Below are 23,825 nucleotides of genomic sequence, written 5' to 3' on the forward strand. Positions count from 1 at the left end.
GTCCTAACCCCCAGTACCTCAGAATCTGACCTTATTTGGAAATAGGATTGTTGCAGATGGAATTAGTTAAAATGTAAGGAGTAGGGCGAGCCCTTAATCCAATATGACTGGTGTCCTTAAAAGAAGAGGGAAATGTGGACAGACACTTGCACAGAGGGAAGGCTATATAGAAACACACAGGGAGGGGACAGCCTTCTCCATCTGTGAAGATGAAGGCAGAAACTGGAGTTACGCTTCCACAAGCCGAGAAAAACCTGGAGCTACCAGAAGCTGGAGGAAGCAAAGATGAATCCTCCTCTAAGTCTTCAGAGACAGCACGGCCCTGCCAACGCCTTTATTTTGGACTTCTAACCTCCAGAACTGCGAGACAACAAATAGTTATTGTTTTAAGCCACCAGTTTGTTTGCTCTATTACGGCAGCCCTAGGGAACCAACACACCCTGCTAAATCATGTGGATTTCAATGTAATGGGAGTATACATTTGCATGGGTTGGGGCCTGCTGCACTGCTGCCAAAGCGAGAGAGTGATGCGAAGATTTGTGTGTTAGATAAAAGGCTCTGACTGAAATGTGGAGCACAGACTGGAGATGGAGAATTTGCAAAATTTCCAAAGCTTATTGACCACTATACTTCCTCAGTAGCTCCTTGTCTATGAAACAAACAAAAAGGATTCAGAAAAGATCACCAGTCTCTTTCTCTCATTTGGCCCAAAATGTTGTATTAGAGCTCTCCTGTCTGCATAATGTTACCTGGATAAAGAAAGGGGGCATACTTTGAAATTCAATCCTGCCAGACCACCTTATTTAGTGATGGAAATGTCACAATGAAAAAGTAAAAATACTATGATACACTTAAAATGATGTTGATATTGATATTTTGATATTTATTAGAAAATAATTCAGTTGAAAAATCTCATAATCATTAAATGAATAAAATTAATTTTCCCATAGCAAGCCATTCGAGTTCCCAGAATTGTTTTCCTTGGTCTTTATCTTAACCAGAGAAACTGCTCTATATCCATATTTTGAAATGTCTATTCCTATGCGAGTAAAAAACTTAAGAAACATACTATCACTAAGATTAATACTAAGGATGCTAGAGTACAACTGTTATTTCTGTTAGGTGTATTTCCTAGAAATGCCATGAATTGTGATAATAATTGGCAGCTTTGATGCCAGCAAATGACTTCTTTCTAATTGGGATAGGTGACATTCAAACCTCTGACACTTCTAAGGTTATATGCTCTTAAGCTGTTTCTAATATTGAATAGTTTAAATTGATCCTGTTAGAAATACAGAAGATTTGAGTATGTTTTCAGTATTTCAAGCAAATGCGTGCACACATACTTTATAAGTGATATATCTTTACTAAAGTGACAGAATTCACTAGAGAGCAAGAAGACACTGTTTAAGGCATTCTGCAATTTCATTTTAACCTCCTGAGACACAACATGTTGTACTTGCATATATGAGTAAATAATTTAATGAAGATAAAACATGCCTCAATATCTTTCATCTCATTTACTGAATACCATAACTGGCAAATGTTACAAAAATATTAATTACAGGACGTAACCAAAATGTAAAGTGTATGTTTCTAACTGTATTATATTGAAGGAGCAATTTAATATCACTTCCCTTTGTTTTAAACATGAAGTATACAATATAACAAATTTAAAAATTATTGAGATTATTAAATTAAGACTCTTCCTAAATAAACATGAAAAACCTGTGTACACAATCTAGTATTCAGATGTCTTGGACATTGATATGTAAAATCAGAACGTTCACTTGGGAAAGTTAAGGCTCAGAGAGATGAACAGTCTTGACTAAGGAAACATAGCGAAGGGCGGTACTGGACCTAAGGGCAGTACTGGTCTCTTCATCTGTGATGCAAATGTAGTGTTGTATTATTGTCACATGACCTTCTCCCCTGAGTAAGCCATGGGACACAAACAACAGGGGCTTCTGTACTAGTGATTCCTACAAAATGGTATTTTAGAGAGGTCAGAGGCCTTCATCAGTATTGTACGATAGTTTCTTATCCTGCAAAACACATTTTCCCCAAGAATGAATAGGTATAAAATATTTGAGAGGGGCCCTGACCCCATGGCTGAGTGATTAAAGTTCCATGCACTCTGCTTCAGCAGCCCAGGTTCACGGGTTCGGATCCTAGGCACAGACCGACTCCACTCATCAGTCATTCTGTGGAGGCATCCCAGGTACAAAGTAGAGGAAGATTGGCACAAATGATAGCTCAGGGCTAATCTTCCTCAAGCAAAAAAAGAGGAAGATTGGAAATGGAAGTTAGCTCAGGGTGCATCTTCCTCATCCCCCCCAATCCCCCCCCCAAATTAAAATATTTGGGAGGGTTTGTGGACATGGATATTGATAGAAAAGTGCCTTGTCTCTCTGTAATTGACATTTGTGTCAGTATCCACAGTGGCAGAATTACGTAAATAGGAAAAGACTGAACAAGTGATATAGGCACAATTAAGAACAGTAGTGAAAGCAAACCAAAAATACCCTGTGTCTACACAGGGTGGCTGAGTTAGGTATACTTACCCATTGGCATTCATTCAATTTTTTTACCTGTTCCTCCAAATACCACTTTTTAGCTCCTACCATATGCCTAGCATTGGAAAATATCTCCATTTTAAAAATTTCTGCTTTGCATATGTAGTCATGCCTCGCTTAATGATGGGGATACATTCTGAGAAATGAATTGTTAGGCAATTTCATTGTTGTGTGATCATCATAAAGTGTACTTACACAAACCTAGATGGTATAGCCTACTACACACCTAGGCTATGTGGTACTAATCTTATGGGACCATGGTGGAATATGTGGTCTGTTGTTCACTGAAGACGTTGTTATGTGGTGCATGACTATAGTACTATCTGGACTTTAGAAGGAAGAAGATGGCTAGTTTTCAACCCATGCAATTGGTTTCCAATCAGATAACCTAAGAGAGGAACTTAGATGGCTCCAAAATACTGACTTGCAAGAAGAGTTAATATGGATATACAGACAGCAAATATGGTTTATAAGTTAAAAAGCAACCATTCCCCATACTCCATACTTCATACTCAGCCTAGTTCATTATTAAAGTATAGAATGAGACAAGAAGAGAGATTTCTCGAGAGAGGAAAATGAGCAAACATTTACTAACACCCTTCTATGGATCATTGTATCTCACTTAGTCCTTTTAACAACTGTACAAAGTGTTATTCTTTCTTGTTTTACAAAGATCAAACTGAGGCACAAAAAAGCTAACTCACCTAAAGTCAAAAAGCTAACAAGTAGTAAAGATTTGAACCCAGGCCTGTCTGACTCCACTATATAACACAGCCAAACCCTTTATGCAGAACGAAACTCACAAGCAAATTAAGGAGAAAATTGCAAGGCAGAAGCAATTCTACTCATTTCTTTAGCTGTCAGCTGTAGGTATAAACCTTGGTCTTATAACTAAAGAATGTGCCACCTCCTCACTTTTCTCCCCCTCCCTTCTGGTCTCTTTCCTTTTCCCACTTTCTATTTGACAATTCTTTTTCAAGGCCTCCTACACTGTCACTTCCTCCTAAGACCCCAAAGGAGTATTTTTCAGGAACAATCAGAGAAGGAAATTGAAGGCAGAGGAGGGTAGCTGAAAATCAACCCAGCGGGAGCAGCTGAAGCAAGCACACACTTACTGTGCGCAGGCTCGCAAGGGATGGAAAAGCAACTGAAGAAATAATTGAAATTGAGCTGAGGTAAGGGTGGGGAAAACGGAAGGGACACACCAGGGAGCATGCAAAGTTGAGAAGAAAAACCAGTTTGTTTTCTGCATGTCATAGAGATGTCCTCAAAGATGTATGGAAAATATCTGCAACTATTCATCCTCTATTGATAATCTTAACACAGTAGGAGCCATACTGAGAAGTTTAGAGATGGTATTAAAGTTTAAAAGCAAGTCAATGAGCTCAACAAATTGCTTCATTTACACCTGAATCTATAATTGCCACACTGGCTTTGAGAGGCAATTTTCTAAAATATGTATTTGTTTCTTTTTAACATTGGTTCTTGGGGTTCTTGGCCACCATCTATATGCCAGGTGGAGAGTTAAGCACGTTTGCATAAAATATCTCATACCATCTTAACAATAAGTCTGGGAGAAAGGCTGTATTTTTCCCACTACACAGAAGAAGCAACTGGGGATCAGACAGTAATGTGACTGCGTATGTCACAGATTCCAAATTTAAATTCAATATTCCTTCCTTTAAAGTCTAACGGCCTTCCCCTTATACCAGGCTGCATTAACTTTGAAACATTAGGAGGGTACAATGCCAGCCACACTAAAAATGCAAAAATGTCCTGTGGATACTAGAAGTTTAATAAATACTGGTGATTGGTTGATAATTTAACTTCAGAAGGCAGAGCCAATGTATTATTGTCTCCTTGCCAGTGGGGTGGGGAGCGGGGCATATGTGTAGACAATGGAAAGAACAGGGGCATATCATAGTTACTCACTGCAGATTTCATATATGCAGCTGACAGTCTAATTAGCTCTGCTTTTGTCACTGGTAAAGACATAACCTCACCTTTCTAACAACTGCCCGGATACAAAGGCCAAGCTGTTGCTTTGGTTGACAACTCACTGGCAGTAACCACATTTGCACTGTGGTTCCTTTGGTTGAATTTAGATACAGTTGTATTTCAGTCAGGGGAGACTCTCTTTCACTTTCATCTGAACTGAATTAAAGCACAATAAATACAGCCACCAAATTTACTAATTGTGGTGAATCAGGATAGCCAAGGATTGCAGACTGTCAGGAAAAGCACATCACAAATGCTAAGTACTCAATTTCAAAAAACCTTTTCACATAAATATTTCAAAATCATCAATTTTGTTACCATTTCACATCAATGATGTTCATTTCCCACAACCTATTCTGACATGTAAAGGAACATTAAAAAAGAAAAACAACAAACTATTGCATCATATATGGCTACCACCATATAATGCCACTTAAAAATTACTGGTTTAGAATAAAGATAAAGGCAGAGGAAGGTTGGCCATGGAGAATCAAATGAAGCCTTTTTCGCGTATTTCTTTTTGAGTTATGTTAGAGTTATCTGACACAAAGAAACACAGACACACAAACACACACATATACCACCTCGAGATCCCTTTCAAACCCATCAGCTTGGTTCAAACATCTTAGGATTTAGACATCATGACCAAAAGCGATATTGGAAATGCTTACTAAAGTCAAGGGGCTGCAAATTAGCAAAACTGGACGTTTTCTTTGACCCTCTGACAGAAGGGATGACTTTTGCTCCTCGGTGATTGGACAGAATGCTCTGTCAGGGGCTTTAGGTCACACACAAGTGCTGGCAAAGAGCTCCATGGCTACTAGAACCGGAGAAGGCAATCCACTAAAACATCCATGCTAAGGAGGAGTTGGCAGAAGAGAAGGTTGAAAAATGGCAGCGTAGAAATAAAAGAGACACCCGTAAATTGGAGAAAGCTACACAAATGACTCAGGCAAATGATTTTTAATCCAGCTTGGATGTTGAGCTTGAAAGAACACAACAATGATCCTCTTAAGCAAATCAGATTCCATTTATGTAGTTACTAAAGAAAATAATGATTATGTTATAATCATAAGAACTATTTATATTCAAAAGCGTTTTGTAAAATCTGGAAGATACATGCTAAGTAGCCTGGCGGTTTGTTATACCCTTTGTCTGGGGATTTTTCTAGTCCGTGATTTATCAAAAGTCCCAAACACTCTGTGATGGGAGTTTTAACCAAGTCATTTTGGAAAGCACAAAACTACCTCTGGGAATTTATCAGCTGCATCCATTAGAGGCTCTGTACACTTTCATACAGGCTGATAATAAGGACCTTGAGTACTGAGAGTTCCCAAGGGCTGCACACTGTATTCTTTCACTGTGTTCTCAGCATGAGATCCCTAAGGTGACGCGACTATCTTACAGGAATGAGATTCAGAAGACTTTGACTGAAAATCCCAGCTTGGCCCTGAAACAGGGCTTAGGCAACTTCCTCAATCCTCAGAGCCCTCTTGCCTCATTTGGAAATTGAATTATCTACTTCACAGGGTTGTTGTGCTTATTAGATTAAATAACTTGTGAAAGATATGTACATTTGAGAGGTTCTCAAAAAGGTGAAGACGAAATTTTAAAAATCAGGGAATAATGAATAGTTTTCTTCTATTCCGAGGTGATTCTTAAACTTTGGTGAGCATAAAAATATCACCTAAGGAACTTATCAAAGAATATTCATCCTAGAAATTCTGCTTCAGTAAGTCTGGAGCGGGCAGACGTTAGTAACAAATGCTTTAAGTGATTCTGATGCAATTGGTTCATGGAGCCACACATTGAGAAATACAATTTTAGAACATAATATTTTAGCAAAATTGTGAAACAGAGATTGTTTTATTTGGAATCCTCAGCTGTGCTGTGATTCTTTCCGCCAATGTCATTTCTTTCCTTCAAACCTCAGGTTTCCAGGCCTCAGATTCTCATCTAGAATGAGCTCCCTAAGTTCCCCCCCTAAATAGAAGTTAATCAACCTTTCTCATCCAAGCAGCCTTGAATAAGTGTGCAATGGCAAGACAGCCAAGTTAAAAGAACACTATATATTGCCTCTTGCCTAATTACCTTAAAATTGGGTAATGAAATGTGTTCACCATTTTATCTCTTAAAATATAAGGCTCTGAGTTTGAGAATATTTTCATGCGAATCAAGTCCTACCCACAGATGACGGCTTAATATAATTCACAACTGCTATTTATTCCTTTTCAAAGATGATTCATGAATATTTATCCCTGGAAGGAGTCTTAGTAGTCATCTAGTCTTGTCCATTTACTTTACAGCTAAGGAAATGATTGCCTATACCATTCTGCCTGTCCTCCAATCCAGAATCTTTGCAAATGAAGAAGCTTCCCATCCAAGGGAAGGCAAATTGAGAGCCAATTCTACACTCAGAACAATTTCCCCACTGAACCAAGCTTTGCTATCCAGTGTCACAGGGGAATCCAGTGTCTTAAATGATGGTAATAATTCCTTCATATATATAGGATGCAGGACATTTGGGTTAACTTCCCTCAGAGTGTCTAACTCATAGGACAAGAAAGCATGATCATGGATGCATTCCACAAAGGAATACACTCCCCAACAGAATAAAATTACCCAGAACTCTTGTACTTCAAGTATTCAAAGTCTAGCATTAAAAAGCTGCTTTCTCTGAAAAGAGATCCTCTGCCACATGCCACAGTAAAATCCGAATGCTTTTTGGGGAATTGCTGCTTTGGGTTACTTCCCCATTTTCCTTCCTCCCTTCCTTCCCCATTTTCCACATGTACAGAAAAGTTAGAGCTGGTGATATTTTTAATCTTACTCATCTGCTGTTTTCATAGATTATTTTTGCACTTTTCAGAATGTGTTCTGTTAACTCAGGCCCATGCAGCTAGTAAAGCTCCCTGGAAGTCTTGCCACTAATTCTCCTGTTCAATCTTACGAAGGTTTGAAGGATATTGATTCTGCAAATGTGAAAAATTAACATCAAAAAATAGCACACATAAAATGGGAACTGGCCAAAGAAACCCTAAGAATATTGTTTTAACTGGAAGTTCTACCATTAACTGCTACAACTTACAGTATTCCTGTTATGGCTCTTTACGATATATTTATCACTGTGTGGGAAGAGTTTAATCCACTGCATACAGAGAGCAGTAGGAGCTCTCAGTGGCCTCAAAAGATGATGGCCTTTGCCACAAACAACTGATCTAAATTTCTGGCAGGTGGCAGGTCTAACTTTTTTTCTAAAAGGAAATAACCCTTCTCTAAAAGTCAAATTTGTTTTTAAAGCTACGATGTCTTTAACCACTTATTTTTCCAATTTTTCAGTTGACACCTTGTCATGACTTATGGTGGGTTGCATCAATCATTCTGGGTTCTTACAGAAAATATTTTGTGGTGGTGACTATCACATGCAAGAAACTAAGTGCCCTTTGCGGGTGACTGCGCTGGTACCTCTGATTTCTTGCCAAATCATTCAGAATGCCACAAATCCATTAAATCTCTCCGCAGGGAGGAAAAAATTCCCGCATCCTAGAGAGAGAATTTATGAGTTCATTTTAATCACCACAAATGAAAGCCACCCTTAATATTCATTAGAGATTTTACGGTGGCAATATGCATTATCTATTCGTATGCCCCTCTGAAAGGCCAATTTCCCTTGAAACCTTGCATGGCTCCAAGCCACTCTTTGTAGAAACAATGGCCTATGTCCAAGTGGAATCAGGGGAGGCAAATGGATGACATTTCCTTATCCATTGGTAATGATTCCATTAAGCCACTACGGTGGCTATGAGCTTCTAAGGTTTAGAAATTAAAGGACAGATTTGGAATGTGCAGTCATGTCACTGTATCACTTTTCTGCTGTCATCTGTGACCATTTCTCCTAAAGTGAATGGAGCTTTTCAGTTTGCATCACAAAAGATGGCTTTCAAAACTGACATTTCTTTCATTTGGAGAAATGTATATTTGGGGGACATAAGTCTAGGAGCCTACGATCTTTTCATTAATCTCTTCTTTCTACCACCATAGCTCAAGTCACCAACTTCTTGCGTCTATTTTGCTCTTTCAAACTATTCTTGTCACTGTATGGAGAGTGATCTTTTCAAAGTATAAACTTACCCACATATCTCACACCGTCAACAAACAAGAAACAAACAAGCCAAAAAATCTTAAAACCCTTCTTGCATAGCTTCCCATTGCTTTTAGGAGATGAACAACAAAACTAAGCATAATTTAAGAGGCCATAACCAGTCTGATTCCTTCCTCAGATTTACCTTGTACCACATCTCCTTGCTTTCTCTCCCAGCCATTCTGACCATTCTCTCATTCTCCCTAGTTTTAGCTAGTTAGCTCCTGCTTTCTTGGTCAGCTTTGAGCCCAATCATCATTACCCCTGAAAGTGTTTCCTGACTCCTTGACTAGATCAAATCTGCCTATTATAGGCCTTCATAGAACCATGTAGTTCTCACAGTTCTTATCAAAGTCATCATTTCATGTTTATTTGTGTGATTATTTCTATTTTTGTGTCTGATTGGACTATGAGGTTCAATGTGTCTGTTTCTGCTCAATATTTTATCCTCCTTATCTGGCACAATGTAAATGCTCCAAAACAAATGTTGAGTGAATGAATAAAGGAGTTCCTGAATTTAATCCACTTTGTGCCCTGGCTAAAAATCCTTTTCTAGGGGGGAGACTCCGTCCGCTTCAGTTTGGGTTGGGCTCAAGGTGAGCTGTAATAAAGCCACATTTCTAATCTAATTATTCATCAGTATGGTTGTATTTAATAGCTGGGAAACATGAGATGCATAAAAATCTTACATTGAATATTCATAAGGGTTTTTAGAGTGAATTCAACCACTTGCTTTACAACTTCCCAGGAAGGAGAGGGAACATGAACTTCTTTCCTTCATTTTTCATTGTCTTCTGAAAAAGATATGTTATATCTGAGAGTTACATTCCGACTCTGAAATAAAATATCACAAAGTGCATATGTGAAATGGCTATGATAAAATATATGAAAGGAGTTCTAAAAAGCTACAATCATCTTACATGTGTATGACTGCTAATATGGTGATAATTTGGGAGGCCAGAAAAGGGCAATGGTGAGCCCTGCACATGCGCCCCTAGCCCCTCTTTCTTTTTGTCTGCATGCCTCAGAGATTCACAAACATGAGATATTAGAGCACCTCCAGGAAGGTAAAAGCAATCCCATCCTATCCTCACTGTAAACATTTGAACTGGGCAGTTCTAGCTTTCGTATCTCCAGGGAAAAAAATTTGACAAACTACATAAAAATGCATATTTAATACAATTTAATACAATATTAATACAATATTACCTCATATGATATGAAATTGCTGAGAACTGTTGATAGGGAGACCCTAATGCCAAGTATATGTCTTAGTCATCGTTGTGGTCCCACAGCCCACGGCAATACCTGATGTATTGTAGACACTATTCTGTTGTTCACTGAATGAAAGATAAACAATATAAATGCACACTCATAAATTGTAATTAAATAGCAATAATTGCCGCTGAAAATACTAGTGCTTGTTCATTAAGTTCCAATTGGGCATCAGTTTAAACACTTTACATCCAATTCTCACAAGAACTCCACAATGGAATCTTCATTATGTCCATTTGATAGATAAGAAACCGAAACTCAGAGAAATCAAGGAACTTAACAGTCACACAGATGGCAAGCAGCGAGGGTACAATTCAAGGCCAGGCTTACTTGGCTCCAACACCCATAGAGTTCCCACCACGTACTGCTCCTCTTCACCATCTTTCTGCTGAAAAGTTTGAAGACAACTTCGTGATAGGAAAAGCCTGCTGGACTAAGAGTGAGGAGGTTTATGTTCAGTACCATCTCTGCATCATCTGCTGTGGGACCTCAGGCAATTCATTTAATCTTCATGTGCCTCAATTTCTCCATCTATAAAATAGCAATAATGTTTTGCCTAATTCATAGTGCTAGTATAAGATAAAATGTCAGAAAACTTATATGGCTGGTCCAAGGCAGGGACTCTATTTATTAACCAATTAAGTCCCTACCTTGAACCAGCACTTTCACGTGCATCATTTCATCTTACACTGCAAGTTAGGATGTCTTCATTTTTACAGCTGTGAAAAGTACAGATAAGTTACTAGCCTAGTCTCAAAAGTTATGAAGCCATGATGTTGGTAGGAAAACTCTGAACTCTTATAGATTTGGACTTAAAATCCAGCTCACCACCTATTATTACATTGCATATATTATTTCACCTCTTTGAGCTTCAGATTTTTATCATTAAAATGGCGATAATAATACCACTTTACTGAATCATGACACAAAGATAGCATATATAAAAGCACCTGCGATATAATCAAGCGCTAAGTCAAAGGAGGCCATGATTATCATTATATTGACTCCATGTCGGTATAATGTCTGCAAGGTCAGAATAAGATCTCAGAGGCACGAACCACTCCAGGTGACACCTTCTGTGTGTGTGTGGTGGGTGATGGTGTTGAAGAGGATGTCTTACTCTAACCCAGCACTCTTTGCACTGCATAGCCCCTGCTCTTCTGCTTTCCTCTACAATCTTAAACTTCACCCACCGACGTTTTGAAGCAGAATTTAGTCCTCCGAAATGGCATTCAAAAGGATTTTTTTAAATAGTTCTTTTTGAGTGGCAGGAGCCTTTTTAGCTCCTGAGAATGGAAATGTAGATATTTTGTCCATGAAGAAGTTTTCATGGCTGGGACAACCGGGCTGTATCCCAAGTGAGGACTGTGTTCATCTATATAGTTGCTGGTTCAGAACGGGAGGCAGAGAGGAAGTAGCCGGGACAGAGGAAATGCAGTGGTCAGGAAAAAAAAAAACAACAAAATCTAAAATAGCTTATGTAAAGAAAAAAATGACAGAAATAAGGTTACCAATGGTCATCTGAAGAGTGAGAAAAGAGCTGCTTTGAAAAAACTGAAAGCAAATCTTTATGTACTAACCTCTTTCTGCACATAGAATTTATCTTCCTCAGTGTGCCCCCATGGCCCAACGTATTGAAGGTAAAAGAGCCTCAAAAACCATTGATAGCTCTCCCTCATTCTAAAGATGAGGAAGCAGAAGACCGTGGAGATTAAGCTGCCTGACCTAAAGAGACGCTAGTAAGTGATAGAGTTGGGCTGACGCCTGACTCTCCCAGCTCTGCCCTGTGCTCCTTTGATGAACAACACAGCCTCCACACATCATGCTACACACTCAAAATATGGCTCAGTCTTTAGCTTGCTGGGCAATATTTCACTTATGAGCTTGTTTCTCTGCCACGAAAGAAAATCTACCAACACTTGGTGTATTTTCCAAGGCTCGTTATTGAAATGTTCGAACATTCAGGCCTTGCTCTTCCCAGAGGTCAGTGTCCAGCTGTGGTGATTTACTTTATTCTGTTGAACCACCGGAAAGAATCAGGCTCTAAGCAAGGAGGAGCTTTAGATCTTTCATAGTCAATGAGCCTAATTGGGTCCCCTTCAGACTGACGTTCATTGTCTTCCTTCTTCCATTTGAGGATCTAATGAAGCAAATTTCAACTTGTCTGTGGAAGCCAAAATGCAATTATAATCGATTCTCGTGGATCTTATTTCATTATCATCAGAACTATTCTACATGATATATATTAGAAAGATTTTACTGCAGGGAGTACCGAGTCAACTTTTTCCTTAATTTGAGTAAACAAGCACTTGAGTAAACAAGCGCAGAGAAAAACAAACAAACAAACAAACAAAAACAGAGGGAACAGGGCAAAACCCTTAGGACAATTCATGAAGGAGAGAGAGTCTTGGTTTCTGTACCAGTTCTAGAACTAGAGCACAGGTCTATTATTTTTACTGATATGCATGAGGTTTTTGTAATTGGGCAAAGTCACACATCAACACAATTAATTAGACTGGCTTGTCTTCTACACTACTCCGCTTCCAAAGTCTAATTTAATAATATCTCTAGTTATCCTGACCTTCTAGAATAATACTTCACACTTACAGAGCAATTACATTCTTATTTTATCTTTATTTTTATTACACAAGATTTTATTAGAAAAGATACTTAAACATCTTTTACACATCTACAACTTATTTTGCTTAAACTCAACCTAAATAGCTTCCATAAATCTATCTTATACTATTATAATATCTCATAATTTAAGTGTTTCTTCTACAAGCTCTTTTTTCCTAAATGTAAAATGTGTTTGCACATCTGGCCAGATCTTTTTCAGGATTATTTTCTGTACAAGTACTCCAATGTGTTTGCCATCGTAGTGAAGTTTTATACCAAGAATTGTGATTATTTATTCTTCCCTTTTCCCTCTTGCTTTCAATAAGACCCCATAAACTCTCATAAATGTGAAATGGTAGATTGTTCATACCTCTCCCCCCACATACCTCTGTGCTCCCACATTCATAGACTAAGTCACTCAGGAAACACTTGACATGAATTTGCTAACAAGTGAATTAATGGATGAATGAATAAATAAGTTGTTGCAGCATCTCCTGTTTTTCATATTCTTCTTGGGTAAATATCAATTGTCCTTCCATAAAACATTACACTGGCTATAATTTAAAACTTTTCATGTAAAATATTCATAATTAATTATTCTTGTTCATTTAGGCTCTTAAAAGTAGTTTTAGAATCTTGATTCTCAAGTTTATTAATTTCAGTGCAGAGTGTAGTAAGTATAGATATCTTTTGGTATTTTTGTATCACATTTTCCTATTTCCTTTTGAATTTATCAGTCTAGATTATCATTTACTCTGACTTCCTTTTCATAAGTTGCCCAAATCTATTCACTGAACTTTTTCTCTTTCGATACTATCACAATTCCAGTGTAAGCAGATGAAAATTTAAAGCTGTTCTAACAAATGGTTTTTGCTGTCAGAGTTGAACACAAAGATGTTAAACTAGAGGAAATTCTGCACTGATGGTTCATGGCATGCCTTCCTCTGGGTAGATATGTGAGCAGTCTTCTTAGCATGTCTTATTCACTGCACCAAAAAAATACCCCCATCAATGGGACCACAAAGCCTTTTTTGTAGGAGTCTCAAATCACTAATGTACAAAGAAAATGATAATAGAATCCAGGAAATTAATTTTGCTGTTTTTCCTAACCATGTGCCTCCTCCTTCTCTTTTTACTGGTCCTCTCAATCCTCATTCCTTTTCATACATACATTTTTTTTTCTTTAAAGTGTATTCATGGATTGTTACTTATCCATCTACACTCTTAAACTTCCCTACTATTCATCAAATAGGTAGAGAAGAAAAGAAGGCCAAAATGAGCAAATAGTCTAAACACAGCTATGAAGATGGGAGAAGAATCACTGTATTTGGCAAAAGGTTGGTATCACTTTGCCTGTAGCTGAGTGTGTGTGTGAAAGAGACGTGTGGGGATCTAGTTAAAAGGTAGATTAGGTCAATAGGTCTGCATTTGACCCTGTGGGTGTCGGGGACACATTTAAAGTTTTATGAAAGGAGCAATAACATTATTAGGATTGAGCTCCAGAATCATTAATCAGGTAGCATTTATCAGGTAGATCAGCAAAGCAATCTAGTGGATTAATCTGATAATGATGTATAATGTTGACTGATGGAGGGAGCCTAAGGTCAGACATTGGGAGAGGTTGCCATGGTTGAGAACAGAGACAAAGAAGAAGACAGACACAAATAGCTTACCCTGCTTTTCATCTCTCCCCCATAGATCAGTAGTTTTCTTGGGCAGTATTAAAACTTTCATACCACTTAGCAGTGGGGCTATACGTCCCAAGAGAATTTTCCCATGTCAATAATTAGAACACCCACTACTCCCCATTTGAATTGAAGATTAATTGTAAAATCTTTTGTTCCTCTATTTCTTGGTTAGCATTAGCACACATCCTGTTCCTCTCACTAAAACAGTTCCGTAAAGAGATTTTCCATTATCCACACTTTCTCTTTTGGCATAATTTTGATGGGTTCATGTAATACTCCAGCAAGACCTTCAATTTCCACTCTTCTCATTCTCTTCTTAGACTTTAAGATGCTTTAAGTAGAGCTTAGCTTATTTTCTCACCTTGAGATTCTGTATGTAAACTTTACTCTTTCTCTGCTTATGATGCTATTTGGTTTTGTCATTATTAGCATTTTTTTAACCTACACTGCACTGAATTCTTCTGTACTTGAGTCTGGTTTTGCTCTTTCAGGCCTTTGATTTTCCTTTTTCCTGAAAGAGCTTTTATTAACACTTTTTAAACATATCACGCAATTTTTCTAAGACAGATTTCAAAATATTTTAGACATTTGGAGGGAGAAATGGATATTTGCTCCGCTTTTTCAGGTCAAGATTACTGTCATGTATTAATATTATAAAAATAATTTGTTTATCCTTCCTATACATCTGAAAAATTCTTCCAGATTTTGAAAAATATGTTTGCTCTTATTATAATATTATATTAAAGGGTGGCTGCACCTCCTTTGCAACACAAGCTTTACTCTTTCTTGCCCTTATTTCCAACCAAGCCAATGGTTCACTTTCCTCTTTTTGTTAAGGTGTTTCAAGCTCTTAGCATGCAGAGCTTCATAAGGACCCTTCAATCACTCTTCTTGTAAACTGATTTTAAACACTTGGCTTCAAATATTATTTTTGGTTACTCACTATTACCTTTCTTAAGATGCATCTGAAATCCCCTCTCAACACCACTCATCTTGGATATTAGAAAAGACCCAGTCCCTTAAGTAGTTCTTCCTTTCACATTTCTCTTGTGGAGTATACACTTTCATACATCTGATCTCTTACCTTTTTCAACTTCTATCAATTCCATAATCACATATCTTTCCTCACTCCCCAGATCCCATAGAACTTACAAACAACTAGACTGCATGTTAAATATCTGCGTGCGTCTCGTTCTCCTCCTGTTGACTTCTATGAAGAGCCCTTCACGAATAATACATTTCCCTGTCTGAGTTCAGTTTGTTTATAGTATCTCAACTGAATAAAATTTTGCTTCTTTCTGATCCTAGCATGAGCCTCTAGACTCTTTGATTTTTGGTATAAATATTGCCTAATATTGACTGAGTACTGATACCATTTCTTTAATCTTCCCAATGGCTCTGCTTGGTAGATATCAATACCTTGTCTTACAAATGGGACATTTTCAGTAGGTACAAAGGCATTCAGAGGAAAGGGGATGAATAGGGTCTGAAACCAATGTGCAGAATTGGAATTAGTGGATTAAAGACAATCAAGAGTTTGTTCAAGCTCATTCTGCTGGTGACCTCTGAGCTAGCACTAAACCCAGCTCTATCAGAACCAGCCTTGAGAGTGCAAGCTACAGTGGGCTTAGCAGGGAGTCATAGCCGGGCAAATGAGGACTTTCTGGAAGATAAGTCAGTTTCAGGCCACCTCAAAACTCTGATTTGATAATGGGATCAAAGACACTGGAATCTGCTATTGCTGAAATTTCTAAAGTCAAGGAGAAACTAGTGTCTTTGTGAATTGGTTTCATTTCCCCTGAAATGTGGACTTTAGGCCCAGCTCCAGCATATCTGCATACATTGATAGACTTTAAAAAATGCAGTCACACTTTTACCCTTTAAAATTGCAAAAGGTCACCTCTGACCACCTGTCATTGATAGTAAGTAACACTCATTTCAGAAGCACATCTTTTCCCTCAACACTATCTGCCTTCTTTACCTTCTATAGAATGAAAGTTAAAGTATAACCCAAATAATAACCCTGCAATTACTACAGAAAAAATACCAGCTATGCTAAAATGAAACCGGATATTTTTCACTTGTTATTACTATAGAATATATGTGTAGAATATAAAAATAATAATTTGCACTCATCCAACTTCTTTCACTCTATGTCTCAAATCCCTGAGTGAAAGTGGTCTCATTAAGTGGACCAAACCAATTTAACTGTGACATGTTCTTGAACCCTCTCTCGAAATCCACTGAGGTTTTCCCATCACTAATGCTGAACATTATCATCTAAAATTCTGGGCATTCTGCAGTTATGTTTGACCTTCTGCAGAAAAAACTCACTTACTTAATCATTTAGTTATGTACTAAAATAGACAAAACTACATAAGTAAAACTACATAAGTAAAAAAGAAAAACATTACTGTCGTATATATACCTAAAACTACACACACATTCACAAACACTCACATACACACAATAACTGAGTTTATGTATAAATGGAATCTCCTAAGAACCATTAGAAGAATGAGAAGAAATGTTTTATTTAGATCAATGGAAACAACGTCCACTGATTTCTAAAACTCCATTCAATTAGTCAGCAAATGTTACTCAAATATTTATTTTGTGCCCATAACATTTTAGGGGCTATAGAAGATACAAAGATAAATTACTTTTAGCAAATGAACAAATGCCCCACTAATTTCACTGCAGGGTGGAATACAGGATGCTCCATGAAGACAGGGGCAGTGTAGACACTGCTTAGCTCTGTATCCTCAGGGTCTAATATTGTGAGTGGCACACAGTAGATGCCAATATGTGTTTGATGAACTTATAATGAAAGAATAATGCCCTTAAGTGATCTAGAAGTTCTTCTATCTGGCATGACCCAGGAAGGTTTTCTAGAGGACAAAGTATTTGATCTGAGTCCTAAGGGATGGGGTAAGTTTTAAAGGAGAGAATAACATACTAGGCACGTAAACACAAAGATGGAGGGGGAGGAAAGTGCAAGACAGTTATTAAGAACAGCAAATCTTTCAGTTTGGCAGTCCGGCATAGGAAACCTGTAAGGAAGAAGCAGTAGACAAAGCTGAAATGTTAGATTGAGGCCAGTGAGCTGAAATCCAGAAATGCCAAGTTAAGGAGTCCAGATTAAATTCTGAAAGGAAGCTCTGAATATTTGTGTTTGGATTCTTATATACCAGCTTTGCCACTTGCCAAGTAGTCATCATTCTTGATCTTGATCCTGAAGCTGTCAGGGAGAGTCTTCAGAAGTAGTTTCTAATTATATTACCAGCTGCTCTCTAAGAAACTGCTCCAAGAAGAAGCCTGAAAAATGCAGCAACCCCAGAAGAGAAGATGAAGACTAAGGAAGCGGGAAAGACATTCTTAAAAATAATTACTGTTGAACAGGTTCATCAGTTCCAAGTCTGCTACTAGACACCTGTACTACTTCATGTGGTACTTTGAACACAGATTACCTGAGCTCTAGTCTTCAAAGACCCAACTTAATATACAAATCTCAAAAGGTGAAAAGGACTCCAAGAGAGAAGAAGCCTCTTCAGAGATCTCTAATGCAGCATGAAATACAGCCTGTGTCTAATGAGAGACTGATTCTTAGACCAAAATGGTATAGAGTAGGGTTCCTGGATACAAGAGTTGTTCCATTCATTCACTACAAACCCAAACACACGAACTGTAGAGAAATAAAGGCACAACACATGCCTTAAGTAACTTACAATCAAGATGAAAAGAATAGTTCCTCAAGTCCTAGAATATTTGTGTTATTTAATTTTAGTTTCTCAATTACTTCATGAGTTTAATATTACTATTTCCATTTTACAATTGAGAAATTAAGATTAAAAGGTTTCAGTAGTTTGCCCAAGCTAAACCAGTAGCAGAGCTTGGATCTAAACCCAAATTTGTCTAACTTCAGAGTCCATACTCTCTCTTGCACCAGTACAGCCTTAGGGCCTAGCTTAGTATATGGGAAGCAACATAAAGTATAAGCTAAAAACAGGATCCCTAGCAGAAGACTGTGTAGGTTCTAGATCTTGGCTTCACTTCTTTTCCACTAAATTTTTTGTGCCTTATTTTTCTCAATTATAAAACAAGGGGGAATTAGTATTAGACTAACACTCCCTACCTTATAGGGTTGTTGTCAGATTTAAATGAAATAACACATCTAAAGTCCTTAGGAGAATGGCAGGCCTAGAGAAAATGCTCACTTAAATTAGCTATGATGTGTTACTGAAACTTCATGGCAACAGCAATCATTTAGACACTTCAGTGCACATTTTCTTGATCTGAATCAACATCCAAAGTCATCCTTCAATTAAAAGGAAATCCCTGGAAAATATTACGCAGTAGTTTATTTGAACACTAAGGAATATATGCAATAGCAACACGATAGCAGAAGTCACAAGAGCTGCACTGCTTTTTAGAAAGACTCCTCTAGCTCTGGTAACTTTCTGACTGATAAATTTGACTGCTTAGCTCTTTTGTTATCTGTTTATTTCCTGCCAGTACAAATACTCAGATAAGACGATACATTTCCGTAGTTTACAAACTTACCCACGAATGTGGGAGATCCATATCTGTACCAGAAGACTTGAGACGTGGGTGGTGAGTGCAGCGGAAACAGTTGTCCCAGGGGGCAACTTGGGCAATTTGGAAATCAACACATGTCCAGAGCGGGTTTTCTGGAAAAGGCTTCCAGCTGTTCCACATCGGAATTTCACCTTCATTATAGGATAACATTTCTGCCAAGCTGCATCCAGCTGAAGTGCTAGATCTAACCAGTGATGCAGAAATAGAATCTAATCTAATCTCCACTTCTTCCTTCCTCCTTGTGCCAACATTATTAACTTTCCTTTCTTGAGATTTGGCTAATTTCATACAGGAAATCAATGTTTCATCTTCATCTTCTGAAAGATAAAGAAAAATAAGTTAAGAAGTAAGTGTCTAATAGTTTGGCACATATAGAAATTAAATTATACTTCCCTTTATATAACAGAAATGAATGAACACCACAGGATAAACCAAGAAGTGATTTAACTTCACAAAATAATTTACAATTGCATTTCTTTAAAGAGTCTTTTCTATATTAAATGATTTGTTTTATAAAAACAGATTTACGCCAAATTTTTTGAAGACATATAGAGATATATAATGATTAAAGTCAGTTTGACTGGAATAACTGGAAGCCATGTGCAAATGGTATACTGAAAGATATTTGAAAAAGTTACAAATTAAAAAAATTCCCCATATCTTATAAGCATAATATGGTGTCCTTCCATTTTTACATATTTATAATTTTTTGAAGGCACATGTATAAGAGAGCATCATAAGGAAGAAAATTAAATCTTTGCCTTACTTAAAAGAATGAAATCTCAGTGGATATGAGCTAAAATCCTATTGGTATTCTAAAATTTTCTATTTTCATATCAATCTGCAAAGAGATTTATGCATGCTGTGTGTCTCACAGGGGAATAGTTTAGAAAAGCAAGAACAAGACTGAGAAAACAAAAGTAAAAGGTATATCTTTAATACTATAAAGTTGACTAGTGAAACCTATATTTACTTGTGGTGAAGGGTCTGATGAAATTTCTAGTAATATATAAAACAGTTACAGAATATAGAAATATATATGACTCATAGTAAATTGCACCACATTATTGAATCTCTTTAAGTTCAAATGCTTAACTGGTGTAAACAAAAGATTATGATTTATAGGGACTTATTGTAAATAAGTAAATGAAAGTCAAAGTTCCATGTCACGACACGCCAATTTGCTGCACTCACATTAAAATTAAAGACTACTGTTTTCTGTGGCCAAGGAATGGGAAGAGTAGAGACTGCTGACCCTTATTCTCTTGCTGAGCTTCAGCCATAGCTTCCTCTCACTCTATCCCTGTGCCTAGTCCTGAGGGGAAGGAGGAATAGTGGAGTATAGGAATAAGAAGAAATTTAGGAATAGGGTGAAGATATTTGTTTTACAAATAATTTGGTAGTAAAGAAATAAAAGAATATTTAATGATTACTTTAAGGCGTTATCAAAATGGCCTTCATTAATACATGCAACTGCAATACTTCCTCGAAAAATTTTTAGCAGCTCATTGAGTTCTTACTTACGGAGATTTATTAACGTGGGTTTCGTCTCATCCAGACTTGGTACCCTGGCTTTCTTGGTCCAAACCAGTTTCTGTAGTCTCTTTAACGTCCCCATGGATTCCACTGGGTCACCACCTGGTCTTATTGCCTAGCACAAACATAGCTCAAGGTAAAGACAAATTATTCTTCACCAAAGATTAAATATAAAATTTGTAGAGATGATAAAAGTGGGGAAATAATGAGACCTTAAAACCTGTAGCCTGTGACAATTTAAGCAATAACTCGAAAGCACATCACATTTTTGGGGTTCAAACTTGTAAAATATATTATAACTGCTCAGTCATACGGAAACAGGGCGCTTTTTATCAATTTTTTTTTACTTAAAAATGCAGCAAAATTGATTGAATTCAGAGTCATCTATAAATGACTTATTCCTGCTCAATGTGAAATAGTCCAAGGAACAAGGTCTTTAAAGCACAACATAAATGGAACAAGAGGTTTAAAGTTGCTACTTGCAAGTGTAGGAATAGACTGATGGTGCGCAAAATAAAAAGCAGAATTCAAATTTTTTTCACTTTCATTTTGGAAATTTCTGGTAAAACAGCACTTTATTTCAAGTATGAAATGTTTTCAAATAATATACTTTTCTTTAAACAGTCTCTTGCTTTCTAGAAGTTACACACTGAGCAAAATAAAACACAGCCACCACATTCTACATTATGTTTTAGTATATAAGTATCACTGGTTTACTACGGCAAAAAAAGTCAATAAAAGAATTAAAATTGCATTAATGACTCAAAGTTTCCTTGGAAGATACAGAAATATTTTCCGCTAGTTTAGTGTTGGCAAATTTGTATTTATATTGCTTTTACTTATTGTTTTAGGCTGTCTTACTCTTTAGGATTTCAACATATGTAGGAAATTAATACTTTATGTGCTAAGTTTTATACTAATTGGTAAAATGGTTGAATTCTGTTATAAACTAGATGTGAAGTAATACATAGCAAAATACTTCTTTTCCACCCAGAAAGTTCTGGACTTAGAAATATTTCTCCCTCTGCTTCTGCCACATTTTTTCTATTTGAACAGTTGATAAATGACATTTAAATAGATACTGCAATTTTCAAAAGGTGAATGATTTGCATCCTCATTAATGTTTGAATGAGACATATTTATAATCGTGCTTTCCAATCCTTTGAGAGAGGCTATAAGCCCAAAGAAATGTCTGGAAGAAAAGGATCTCTGGCATGCAAACATTTCCAATCATTATATTCAGCTCTTATTCTTGGTCTATAAGAATGACTTTGAGCAACCAGTATAAACTTGATGCTCTGTCTCTGCATAATAGCACCTAAGTAGGAAATGTGACGTTTTGTCAGCGCAAGCCATACCCATTTGCCTTAAATAAATGGGAAAATATTGAAATCATTTTTATCTTTCAGAGAAGACTATGATGAGATTTTTTTAGATATGCAAATCTCCACTCTCTTTCCAAAGGTCATGCTTAGCTCAACACAATTTCTATTGCTATTTATTTCTGTATTATTTTCTCCAGTACTCCTTTTCGGTACTTTCTGAATTACTCAATTTTACAGGCCCCTTACAACTCAGGAAGAGTCATTTTTCTAATCTTTAGCCCCTTCCAGAAAAAATAAGCTGACATTGCACAATCATTGGGCATGATATTTTTCTTTGGTGTGCTTTCTTTCTTACGGCAGTCTCCTCCAGTTACAGGGAAAGCTTAATTGCTCCATTGAAACATTGGCATCAAAAATAGTCTTCTCTCTCCCCCTTCTTTATGAAAAAAACTTATGCTCAATTTGGGGAAAGGTGTTATATACCAGGGTAACTGAACTTATTAATGATTTCCCCTAGGAGGAACAGAAGCATTTGTACAATGTCTAAATTCAGATGAGTGAGCTCTCATGGCCCAGAAGTGTTAAACAAACTGACCCCTCATTATTTTGTTCAAACTCTATTATAGCCTTTTTAAAGCACAGTATCGTTAACTTTCCTATCTTTAGCCACTCACTCATCTTTGAGTTAAAAGATATCAGTCTACTGCATTTTATTCATTTTTTAATTCCATTTGCCGAGGATAGTACATGGCTTAATAAATTTTTGCTGAATGAATACACTCTTGATTTCACACAATATTTTATCCATCAAATGGATTATCCTAGTAAATTTTTTATACTAGACTGGCAACTTTCTAATAGGAAAGTACTTCTGGAAAACCTTCTCTTGCTTTTAGGTAGTATATACCTGCAGGATGAAAGTTAAAATTAATACTATTATAAGAGATATAGAATCATTAAAATTATCTATTAAAAAGAAATCCTGTAGAATATTTTCAAAATAATAATATTACCTGCTATAATCCTCTAATGTGTTACCTGTATATTTGCACAGAGTTTGTTTAAAATTTATAATAATGTGCCTTTTAATTTTGAGATATTTTCTAAGAAGACTGAGCCATAAATAAAACTTACCATTCAACCAAACAACAAACATTCATTAAGTACCTACTATATGCCAAGCACTGTCACATGGTCTGAGGATATGACATTGAGCAAGTAAGAGGAGATCCCTGCTTTCACAGTCTACATTCTAGAAGGAGGTGACATACCGTAAACATAACGTAACCTAAACAAGTACATACCCAAGAGAATGTGACGTAAGATGTGCTGTGCTAAGAATAGACAGAGTGACTGAGTGGGGACAGGGGATGGGGTTACTAATTTACACTGGGTGATCAGGAGGGGCTTCACTGAAGATACTGAAACTGCGACCTGAATGACAAGAAGAAACGAGACATTTGGAGATGGTTTTGGATTCAGTGGATAGTCAGGCAGGACATTTCAACTGAGACTTGAATGACAGAAAAAGAGTCAGCCAGGCAAACAGCAGAAGGGAAAGAATTCCTGGAAGAGGATACAGCTTGTGCAAAGGTTCTAAAGCTGGAACTCCTGGAAGAATTAGTCTGTGCCCAAGGAAGAGAAAGAAGGGAAGAGTATCACGAGATGAGGCCTTCAAGGATGCTTTTGTAGAACAGGTTGAATAATACGCATTTTATTCTAATCATGGGAGTGACACAATTTGGTTTACATTTTTCTCTTCCCTCTCTAATGAATTTTGATCATTTTACTTTTAAAAGGACTTTCCCAACAGCACAAAAACGTGCTCTGATCTCATCCATCTTTAATTCACCATCTTTTATTTACCACTCTTTCTCCTCCCTCTCCCAGGCATGCTTCTCAAAGAAGTTAACTGTGTACGCTTCCTTTAAGTCCTTTAATTTCCCATCCTTTCAACTCACCTCAGGTACTCATCAATCAGCTTTTGTCTCTACTATTCCTTTTAAATTGCATTTGTGGTCCAATGAACCATTCTCAAACTCCACTACTATCTGACATTCAGCAACAC

General features: G+C 37.1%; 1 protein-coding gene across 1 annotated transcript in view; it reads right to left on the reverse strand.

Moving 5' to 3' along the window:
- SAMSN1 (SAM domain, SH3 domain and nuclear localization signals 1) overlaps nucleotides 1–23,825 on the reverse strand; it is a 131,482-nt gene that overhangs the window by 61,490 nt on the left and 46,167 nt on the right. The window contains 2 exon segments of the mRNA XM_046647940.1: nucleotides 18,861–19,213; nucleotides 20,421–20,547. Coding sequence (XP_046503896.1) covers nucleotides 18,861–19,213; nucleotides 20,421–20,547 — 480 coding nt within the window.

Source organism: Equus quagga, chromosome 21 (genome assembly GCF_021613505.1).
Source record: "Equus quagga isolate Etosha38 chromosome 21, UCLA_HA_Equagga_1.0, whole genome shotgun sequence".
In the NCBI taxonomy this organism is placed as follows: domain Eukaryota; kingdom Metazoa; phylum Chordata; class Mammalia; order Perissodactyla; family Equidae; genus Equus; species Equus quagga.